The 12190-nt window shown below is 38.6% G+C and overlaps 1 protein-coding gene across 1 annotated transcript in view; it reads right to left on the reverse strand.

Moving 5' to 3' along the window:
• LOC121312712 (RNA-binding Raly-like protein) overlaps nt 1-12190 on the reverse strand; it is a 148024-nt gene that overhangs the window by 70766 nt on the left and 65068 nt on the right. Inside the window, exon 3 of the mRNA XM_041244412.1 lies at nt 3646-3711. Coding sequence (XP_041100346.1) covers nt 3646-3711 — 66 coding nt within the window. The remainder of the gene's footprint in view (nt 1-3645; nt 3712-12190) is intronic.

Genomic DNA, 12190 nt, shown 5'->3' on the forward strand with positions numbered 1-12190 from the left:
ATTATACTCATCATCACATGAAAATGTCTGAAGCTAATCAGGTTATGAAGGCATTGTCATTTTAAATAAATGTGAAGATGCATCTGCAGTGTCTGATGAAGAAATAATTATCCCTCTGTGCCTTTTTTATACTCAGCAGGAAATCTGTCTGCATTTGGCAATGATAATAACTATGGTATGCCTTTTTCCATTCTATGAATACAGTCTTTCAACCCAGTCTATAATGAATGCATTTCAAATTGTTACTCCAGACAAGTTTCACTCTGTTTAGTTTTCTGTTTTCTGTTAATGCTTTGAATATTGTATATCCATGCAGAACAGATAATAGAAAAGGTACAAAATAACTAACACAAGTATATAACATAAAACACTGCCAAAAAACGAAAGAACATAAATAACATCAGAAAATCCTTCATTTCCAAACCATGTTATCACGTGACAGGTCATGTGATCCACGGCCTAAATAAGCTGTGTGCTAGCCATGTGAAACTATTCAACAAAAATCATGGCAAAGTAGAAGAATCAAGGCTTGATAGTGGGTCCCATGCAGCTGGCTCAACCCTCAACTATTTTCACTCAAACAGTGCTCCGGGGAGTCTGGGACCTACACAATCCTACTATTAAGGACATTGTCTCTGTGTGGTAACAAACAACAATCAACAGATGACATCAATAGTGGAAAGCCACTGCTTATCATGAAAGATGAGCCACTTCTCCTTCTGTAACGCATAAACACTATGGTTCATACTGCACAATTCATTTTCACAACACCAACAAAAGCCAAGTGTATAAAATCAGCACAATTAGCACAATACATGTGAATAGATAAAGATAATCAGCCTAGCCATCTTGGAAGATGTGAAAAAATGATTATGAAAATCTGTTCCCCTTCTACTAGGCAACTTGCCAGAATGTCTGAAAAAAAATCAAGTGCATTTTGGGGGAAATGAAAAGTTGTGATCATTTTTTAATTTTTAAAAAAAATGAAAACAAACATATCTGATTGAGACAATGAACAGGAAAAGACAAGGACCTGGTTGTGATTTTGATTTGCTATTAATGCAATGACGCTTTGCTGTTGACATGTGATGGTAGTCCTAGAATCTTTCTGTCCATTATTTGGCTCCTGTCAAGTTTCTTTGCTCCTGCAGTCATTGTATTTTCCACATCAGCAGCACATATTGGCAACTGACTTCATAATCACCCTGTGTGTCTGTGCAGATAAGTTCCTCATTGTAAACGGTTTTGATCAGTTTTCTAATAACTTTGCCTTGAATCTCTCATGCAGAAATTAATATGATTAAATACTATGAAGAAATTGTCTGCTTCCATTTCATTAATTCAGTAACTTAAATGGAAGGATTATGGTTAATGATCAGTCATACTTAATTTACCAGTTAATTTTGGATAACAAAAGGCTAACTCAAGTGAAGAATGAAAATCATTCTAAGCATTTTGCTATCGCTGATGAAATCAGAACTAAAGTGAAGTGCATTTATGGAAGTATATTGTATGAAATCTTCCATGTAGAAATTTCTGGTCTTAACTGCAAGCAGAAGAAATAAGGCAGCCTCAGAGGAACAAGTAAAGTAAATGATCATCTTATGTGTTAAGATAAATAATCATTTGAAAAATAAAGGGGATAATTTGAACCACAGCCTGCTTGGGCTCTGTAAAAACACTGCTATTGAATTATCATGCCCAGCAGCTCATTCAACTGCAAACACCTCTTCCATTAGATTTGGATTACGAGTGTAGTAATAGAGCAGTTCTGCATGTGTGTTTACCTTGTGTGAGCATTAGCAGTGATCCAATCTCAAATCTAGTTGCTCTCCTCTCAAGACCTGTTTTAGAGCAGTCTTATTAGCATATAACAGGCGTTTGATCGATGGCTTTTCCCTTGACAAAAATCAATCAACTCTATTTTTAAACCAAGGGCCTTGCCTTTTAGCTAGGGCAAACTAAACAGACACAGGCCCTGCCTTATGGATAACTGGTTTATGTGTTTGGAAAACTCAACTTTTAATTCAGAGTAAATCCATCGTGATCGACTCTCAGATCCTGAAACTGCTACAAATTTATTGTGAGCAGGATGTGTAGGGAGTTGTCGGATTTCAGACTGGTCTTGAGCCACCTCAAGAATCTCTGCAGCAGAGCTTGACATCTAAATGAATTCTCCATAACCACCATCTTACCTGATGCCTTATGTTAGCCTGATCTTCTTTGGTGCTCAGAGACTGCATCTAATTTAGACCTGTATGCAGTGAAGTTGTACAAACCACTAATGTAAGAACTGCCCACAAATATAATATCTCCCACAAATGTAATAATCACCTGTTCACATATATAATGTCTCCCACAAATGTTGCATCCATGTTAATGCCCATGAATTACTTAGTACATATTTATTTGTGTAGTTAAATAATAATTTAACTTATAATTAATAATATCCATTAGTGGATATAAAGATTTTTTAAAAAGCCATTCCATACCCCCAATAATGACTGCCCAATGGTTATATACTCTTCTAGTTAATTATGACAAACATGTTTTTTTTTTGGGGGGGGGGGGGGGGGGGGGGGGGGGTTTTGTTTGTTTTTATTAACTGAAAGTTGGTAGATGGGTATAACATTTTTGGGAGAGATTATTACATTTGTGGGTGACATTACATTTGTGGGCAGGACGTTATTACATTTGTGGGAAATATTGCATTTGTGGTTTGTACAAAGTGTGAATGCTTATAAATTAGGGAAAGCACAGGGAACAGTGAAGTTAATTTGGAGACTCATTTTTGGGGTTAGTTAGAAGAAGTGCAGGGAAAACTGCATCAATACATTTCCTAAGGATTATTTATTAATAGTTAGGAGAACATATTTAATATATTGCAACAATTCCCTTAGTTTACTGCATTTTATATTGATTAAAAACAAAAAAAAAGCATAGAAAGGCATCGGCAAGCATGGTAAATAACAAAGTACAGTAAAAAATGGTTAAAAAAAAAAACACGGTAAACACATTAAACTATAGTAAAATTTCAGTATAGGCATTACTAATCTTGTATATTTGATTCTTTATTTTATTTTTAAAAATCCCTCTCAAGTGCTAATAAACCCTGCATTTCATGAATCAATGTTGTCAAATACCTATGATTCAATACTAGGTCAGCTCAGTTGAAAGTTGCATACGTAGTGTGCATAAAATGTACATTCTAATTGAATTACTGACATTTCAAATATCAGGTTCTGACTAAAATGATAAAATTGCTTCTAGTTTTTAATTTGCACCAAAACTATTTGCATATGTCCTGTTGTAAGTGACTCTGCATATAATGTACAGTTCACAGCCTACCTCTGTAAAGCACTTTGTGCTGGTGGTCCACTATGAAAGGCACTATATAAAAACAAAGATATTATTATTATTATTATTATTATTATTATTATTATTATTATTATTATTATTATTAATAATCTATTTTTTGTGGTTTACTAAATATATTTAACAAGGCTTTGTATTGTTTTTGCCTCTAAAGGACATCTTAACACTGTAACAGTATATATTTGTCTTGATGGCTGCTCTTCTAGTTAAATCATATGACAGAAAATCTGTTTTACTTACAGTCTATTATTGTTAATAGGTTAGACTTACCTTTAAAAAAGCATGCATTCCTAGGGGTATCAGAGACTCTCAAAGCGGGGACAGGTAAGGATGTGTCTGAAACAAGCGCACATTAATAAGCAAATTACTAATAATGCGCTACCTTTGCACTTCTGAAAGCACTACAGTAGGGGAGACAAATTAGTGCTGACATCTTCTTACAACATTTACAGTTTTAATATACTGTGAAGAAGATGCATCAACTGCACACAGGTATAGGCTGCTATAAATAAATAAAAAAAAGCAGGTTAAAGTAAAAATTAATCCTTAATGGGAAATAAAAATGCACAATAACATCAATATTGTTTGTTGCCAGTTTGTCAAGAATCAGTTATTTACAATAAATGCATAATGAACACATCTAAAACCTTTTCCCCATGTAGAATGTTCCCATACATTTGCTGTAAAAAAAAAAAAAAAAAAAAAAAAAAAAAAAAAAAAAAAGCAATGCTATAGTTTGTTTAATCTATGGAAAATGTATATTCCCTATTCCCTATTTGAAGCAATTGCAAAGCCAAAGGCAAATTGTCAGCGAAGAATGAAATACTTATAGTGGTACAAGAGGAAACAAGGAATTACAACAAATAATAACTGCCTTTGCTAGTTTTATAATAGTCATTCTGTTCCTCTCAGAAAATGTATCATTGCATTGCCTTAAAATTGGGCCCACTGGTGTGTTAAATCATTTTTTACTTTTAGTAACACTGTATTTGGAAAGTGATGAATACAGCAAAGAACAATGAAATCAACAAATCGCTATTTAACAACTTGTATTATTTAAGTGTCACATTTCTGTAACCCGACCAAATTATTTTCAAAATGCAAAACAAACAACAAGCAATACACATGACAAATATATATATTAGATATGGTTTGCAGAAGTATTCACCCCCTACCAATAATGTCACGTTTTGTTGAATTATAAATAATGTATGCACAGTTTTAACTTCCTCCTCATATAACAATGTTCAGTGGTTAAATTGAAAACTGTTATATGAGGAGGAAGTTAAATGTCAGCAAAACTTGCAATGAAAATGTAAAAAAAATATACATGTTGTATAAGTATTCAGCCCCAGTCAGTACTTGGTAGAAGCACCTTTTGCAGCAATTTCTTTTTGCACAGTAGGATGTGTGGCAAAGTGCCCGCCCCTGTGTGTATTTTGTGTTATCTGTTGTGTGTTAATGTTGGTGTATAGTCATTGGTACACGGGATATAAACGGATCTGTGTAACACAAGTGTTTAAAATGTATATTTGTATTTAGGCACGAGGATTGCACAGCACTTCACGCGCAAGTAAAAAGTAATAATAAGTGAGAACGGGGAATTGCACTTTATTAATTCACGTGCAGTTGTACCGCGACTCCAATTGAATGATTAATTAGCAATCAAGTCTCGGTACAGCTGCATAAAAGCAACATGTTTTCACCCACTCGGGGTTGTGTGTTCGGTGAGTGGAGAACTGGATTGGAGACGGAGATAAAGATAATAAGAATAGTTAAAAAGTATTAGTAGTAAAATATCTGCTCACCGTGTTTTGTTTAGTCTGTTTTGTTTGTCTGGTTATTTTGGCGAATGTGCCGTGTCGTGTTTTTGTATTGTTACAACCGTTTATTTTCTGTCTGTTTGTTTATTTATTAAATGCTGAGCGAAAGCATTCGCTCACCTCCACCAAATTCCACATCTCTGTCATTTATTTGCCGGCTCTGGTCTAACTCCACCCACTCCGTCCGTCTTTGTGACACGTGGGGTCATCGTGGGACTACCAGCACCACCTAGATGCGGACCAGAGCAGGAACCGCAATTTGTTGTTTTTAAAAAAAAAACAACAACAACAAATAAATAAATAAATAAATAAATAAATAAAAAAAAACCTTCCGACCTTGACCTCTCTCGACGACGTCCTAGACCTCCTGGAGGAGCAACCAGATGTACTCGTCCGACCACGGAACGGACACCCCTCAAGCCCCGTGGGCCACCACGCGACCGGGGATGGTTTTCCCTCTCCTCCTTGACCGGTCCTATCCTCTCCTTCCACTCCTCTCCGTTTCCCTCCCCTTTCCTCTTCTCCTTCCGTCTCCTCGCAGGTGGGTGAGAGTAGAGGTACATCTCCATCAGCAGAGGAAGAATGCCTGCTGGTTTTACCTCCAGAGCCAGAGGGAGAGCCGCACCAGTCCCCTGAAACAAGGGTAGACTACTGTATTTACAGTATAATCGTAAATCTCGAAAGACTACTCACTTCTAAATCTTTTGTAGTCACTTTTGTATTACTTTAGTATAAATACATGTTAATTTGGATTCATATGTTGTTTTTTTCTGACTTTATGTGAACGAAAAGACACACATTTGCCTGTTTTCCCATTGGAAATAGTGATATTTTGAAATATCACTATCCTGGTCACAAAAGCAAAGTTTGTGGGGTATAATACCCATTTTCTATACTTTTGAGGCATAAGCAATTAGGAAATAACACTTACTACCCAGGAACAAAAAAAAATAAAATAAATTGTTACACTATGTTATTGCAGGTTATGTCATAAACAAGTTTGATGCCCTCCCACATTTATATTTTATGATTGGAGAGATTTATTTGGTATTGAAAAGGTACATATGTACCTCGCTGATCGCAGCTACTGGGTGTCCTGGCCTGGCTCACCCTCTGTCTCTTGCTCTGTTTCGACAGGTGTCCCCCAAGGTTCAGTCCTGGGACCCATCCTGTTTTCTCTACACCCGCTCCCTGGGTCTCCTCATCTCCTCCCATGGCTTCTCATGTCATTTCTATGCTGATGTTGCCCAGATTTTCCTCTCCTCCCCTCTGACTCCAACATGTCCTCCCGTATCTCGACCTGCCTCTCGGCCATCTCCTCCTGGAGGCACTTGCATCATCTCAAAGTCAGACCTCCTTTCACCCCCCCCCCCCCCCCCCCCCCCCCCCCCCCCCCCCACCGCTGATCTCTCTATCTCTATTCCTTTTGAATCCACAGCCATCTCTCCTTCCTCATCCACCAAGTATCTTGGTGCTACCCTCGACCTTTTCATCCCGTACTCTCAGCACATTTTGACTCTGACATGCTCCTGTTGCTTTTTCCTCAGCAACATACACAGAATTTGCCCCTTCCTCACCAACTACTCCATGCAGCTTCCAGTTCAGGCCCTGTTACTGTCCCACCTTGACTACTACAACTCCCTCCTGTCGGGCCTCCCTGCCTCTGCCATCCGTCTGCTCCAGGTCATCAAAAACTCTGCTGCTCGCCTTGTCTGTTCCCTTCCTCGTTTCTCCCATGCTACACCGCTGCTCCACTCTCCGCACTGGCTCCCTATTGTATCTCGCATCCAATTCAAAACTCCTGTACACACCCATCACTGTCTTAACCTTTCTGCTCCCTCCTATCTCCAGACTATCATAGTTTTCACGTAAGTTAACTGCTCTTAGTCGAACCCGCTCTTACATGCAATTATTACTGTATTCTCTATTTTTTCCATTTTATCTTTTGCTACTGATTGTATTGTACTTTACAACTGCTCTTACCTGTAATGTGATATTATGAAATGCGATACTTTACAGTATGTTATTTTGTAATGTGATACTTTGTACTGTGATATTTTGTAACAATTGTAAGTCACCATGACTAAGGGCATCTGCTAAAAAATAAATAATAATAATAATAATAAATAATAATAATAATAATAATAATAATAATAATAAATAATAATAATAATAATAATAATAATAATAATATATCTCTACTATCTCTACTATTATTTTACCACTTTACAGGTCTAAAGAGTCCAACAAGGGAATGGGTGGAGTTGACCTATTTGATCAGAATCATGGAACGGACCGCATAAATAGTTGTTAATGGTTCTGTTCAATTGTCCACCTCTGCCTGAATGGTGCTGTTGTAAATGCGTTTCGGTTGAATCAACTGGTTGAAACTATACCCTTGCTACAATTTACAAGTCCATTGTTCTTTCAATTGTGGCTGCTCATCAGATTACAAGAGCCAGACCTGTTTGTCCCGACGAGGAAGTCAGGTGCTCAACGAAGTCCATACAGATGGAAAGTAACTCTGGTGGGGTGAAACCAGAACCAGTATTGATGTGCCAACTGTAGCATTTATCTGCCTGACATGCCAAGCTGGTCTTTACACGCTTTGTGGTACCACAAAGTTCACCACTGCTTAACACAATACCAGGTGAAGGTTTAACACAAAATAGATGTTTTACAATCTATTTGACTTTCATATTCTAAACATATTCACCCATTATTATTCATATGTCCCCAGACTAATAATTTACAAAGTGATTTTCCAAATACATGTAACAATGCAAGTGTGACTGTAGCAGAAGAGCCCTGCATGTAGATAGGTGGCAGGGCAGAAGGGCCCTGCTGATAAATGCATTGTTGGGGTTAAAATCACGGGTGAATGTATTATTGTTTAGTTTAAATGTGGTCTGGTAGGGCCGATGTTAGCAGCCCGCCTCTGTCTGAAATCATGTGAGAATGCCTGGTCGGCAGCAAATGATTACTGACAAATCAGCTGTCGAGAACACAGGTTAAAAACTTGTGTAGAATGTGTACTCTTGTGTAGAAGGGAGGTAGCACCTGTGTTGAAAACTGGAAGAAAATGGACAGCAAAGAAAACTGTGGAAGATGCTAAGACTGCCCTTCGAATCTGAGATATTATGGGGCAAGTTCAGCATAGAAAAGGAGGTTTTTCATCACAGCCATTGTGTGTGCTGATGCACTGGGGAGGCAAAATGAGCTGATCCCTGGAGCCAGCATTACACTTCAGCAATCAACACCAGACAGAAGGATATCCACATCATCAGATCGAAAACAACGCAAACGGATGTAGATGCAGATGGATCACATTAGGTTACTGCAAAGCTACGTCTTACTTGGTGCTTATCTTGGCGAGAGCCGAGTTAAAATCAGCATGAATTTCAACATCTACACTCACGTAATGGAAATCATATGGCCATCTCCAGATTGATTCATTTATTACCCATGTGTTGTGTCAGGAAATGTAAATGAAAACCAAATACGAAGGATGAAAAAATTCAACATTTATTTTTTAAAGTCGTATCATCCTCAAAGACTCATACCAAAAGGAAATACATTGTTTCCGAATCTCATTTGCTAGTTTATTTGATACATGTCCATTCTGCAGACATTCCAAATCAGCTAGAGCTATATCTAAGACTTTGGGAACGTATATTGAAGTAATACAGCACTGCTATAATTGTGGGCAGGTCCCTTCATTAGTTGGAAATGAGAACAACTCCGTCTTGGTTTTTCTTTTCCCCGCAGCCACTTACACAGCACAGATGTTTTTGTTTGTTTGTTTTTTGTTTTTTTAATTGAATGCAACATTAATAATAATATTACATCAAAATACAACATGAGAAGGAAACATTACAATGTGAAAGATTACTACACAAAACGAAAGCAGGTACAAGTTTCTTCCTTATGGAAAGTTAGTCAGACCATGTTTGTCACACAGACTAGTGTGTTTCCACGCAGAGGTAATATAGCTTACACAGCGCTTCATTCGGCATTCACCAGTACACCTGACAGTACAAGCGGAAGTCACGTTTTTTGGCTCAGAAGAGATGCTCCAGAAGAATACAGATTATTATATAATGACCAAATACATTCGGAACAGTAAGATGGGATAGCTTATGTTTTATTTTTCATGTAGTGCTGATGTACCCTTTAACAACTTATACAATGTCCTTAACCATTTGCTGGTCAAGAAACATACACCATCATCACAACTGTTAAATATGAAATTAGACAATTGAGTATCTTGAAAAAGTAGATGACTACAACCTCTGCACACAGCAAGTACAAAGATGGATTTGTTCAAATATCAGCAGGCTCATGTGACTTCTAAATTTAAAGAATGTCCTTCACAAGTTTCATCACAATTGGATAAGTGGTTTTCCAGATATATGTAAAAGAGGCATGCATGTACCTCCACTATATTCCTGTCACTAGAGGTTCCACCCCATATCATTTAAATCATTAATGTATGTACTGTGTTTAAGTTACACTGGTAAAAAAATACTCTTTAAATAAATCACAGAAATTAGTAATCATTGCTGAAAGTTCAGGTAGTCTTAAAAATACATTTTAAACACAACCAGAATAACGAGTTTTATCTGCTTTCACACCAGTGAGGCACAATTCCTTCAGGAACCTACTTCTGCATTGAAATGTGTTGCTACAAGCACAGAGAAGGCATCACCTGACACTGTATCTTTTATAATTTGCATTGGCTTGCTCACAGCAAATTAATGTAAAACTGCTCATGGAATACAGTAAATGATATAGTAATGCAATACCATTAGCATAGTGTATAGAATGTACAGTTCATAAAAATATACAATATATTTCACCCAACAGCTATGGCTACAAGAAAAGATCTACATTAAGCATCTGTAAGTGTCAGAAGACTGTAATGTTACGCTACATTCTGCAGGAACTTATTTATTTGTGAAAATACAATAGGAATTTGCACCATAAATACCGACTAAGGTGCATGTACTGTTAGTGTATTGTACTGTTAGTTACTTACTGTCTAGTCATAAAGGCGTAATTGCATGTATTGATCAACATCCAAAGGTATATTTAAATCAAATGGGAAATCAAGATGAATTGGTTTAAAATCAGGAAACTGACCCTCAAAGGGTCACTGGAGCATAGCAGCAGGCACCCTATCACATATAGAGCGATTGGGCTCATCTTCTGTGGTAGCATGTCTGATAAGGGAGGTGAGCTCCTCAGACATGTCCAGACTAATTCTTGGGTGTCCATGTCCACAGATGCAGCAAGGGACAAGGTGTCCTTCTGCGTTGGTTGTGGGTCAGGCAATGGTGCCTGAGCTGTGGGGACTGAGATAACGGGGCAGGGGTAGGCTCGTAGCAGTTCCGTCAGAAGGGACTGCTGCTGGTTCATAGCTTCAAAAAGCTTTCCCATTTGCCCCACAACCCAATCAGTACTGCCAGAGCACCTGCTACGTTGGCTTCTGGCCCTTTCCTTGACAAAGAGGCGGAGCTCTCCAAGCCAGAAGATGAAGACGAGGATTTAGAAGAGTGCAGACTCTTAGTCCTGCTCCTACCTCTGGAGGGTCGCTTCCTAGCTCCCAGTGTACAGGGAGTGGGAACTCTGTTGACCGCACTGCAGGGGATGAAAGGGGCAAGTCTGGATGCTGCGCCTTCATCACGATGCAGAGCGGTCACCGGAACAGCAGGCCAACCTGCTTTGTCTTGTCCTCTTAGAAAAATGAGCATTATCGGTTGACAGTTCTGTTTAAAATAATAATAATAACAATAATCATTCTTTGTTATCCAAGGTAGTGACAGGAGGCATCCATACCAGATTTGAGCTACCGCTTCACAGTGGTGATTTTGTTTATATTGCCTACATAACAAAGCGCATATATGCAACCAAAGCTATGCACTTATAGTCAGACATACTATAATTGTTTACACAGTTTACAAAGTCAATCGTTTACAAAGTCAGATTTGTGTATATGCAGGTATACCATGTACATACAAAACTGTACAACTGAAACGATGTAAATAAGTATTGAAAAAGTTTGAAATAAATGGGTTTATATTGCTTACATAACAAAGCACATATATGCAACTGAGGCAGTGCGTTTATACACAGGCAGACGATAATCCAAATTACATGAGTAATTAAACATTTGTACAGAATAGACTTCATTTACAATAATTTACAAAGTCTAAGTGCTAGCACAAATCATACATATCCTGTGCTTTTCAAAATATGCAGTGCAGTTACCGCAGACTTTGTACATTTGGCACATCTATCAACTGTAACCCAGGATTCTGGCACCAAATGCTCCATGGGCATATACCAGTGCAATGAAAGCTTCTACTTCCTCCAAGGGCACTGACCAGGGATCATCTTGTAGTTGTTAGTGTGCTTCTGCTTCAGTGCAATGTTGTATGTGGTGAAGCATATGTTATGTCAATCAACAGGTGAAAAGCACTCAATGTGCTCTCATCAATGTTGTGTTTCCATATGCCGTGGACCCTGGAACTTCCCTCAAAATATTATGAACTCTGCTTCTAACTGCAGCTTCAACACCAGGATTTATAGTGTTTGTGACGGGGGTGCAATGGGTCGGAGCTGTGGTCGATCCTCCCGATCGCTGGTGGCGTTGCGCAAAACGGGACAAGACCGGCGGAAAGGCAAAGGTCGAGCCTCCTGGGAATCCCGGAAAGATCACCTGCCCCGTCCGAATGCGGAAGTCCGCGGCCGCCGCGCCACATACCCCAGTCAGGGTTACTATGTGCGCCGATTGGGTACAGCGGTGACCAGGGCCGAGGCCAAGGGCGGGGTCGGGCAGTACTTAAGGGACGGTACGACCTGTGCTCGCTTGCTCAGTCCTGGGGTAACAGTAAAAGGAGACGTGCTGTTGAATTTGCTTGCATGTGAAAGTGTGTTGTGTTCACAGAGACCGGAGGCAGCTGTTCAGTTTACTTCCTGGAAGAACAACC

Source organism: Polyodon spathula, chromosome 3 (assembly GCF_017654505.1).
Source record: "Polyodon spathula isolate WHYD16114869_AA chromosome 3, ASM1765450v1, whole genome shotgun sequence".
Lineage (NCBI taxonomy): Eukaryota > Metazoa > Chordata > Actinopteri > Acipenseriformes > Polyodontidae > Polyodon > Polyodon spathula.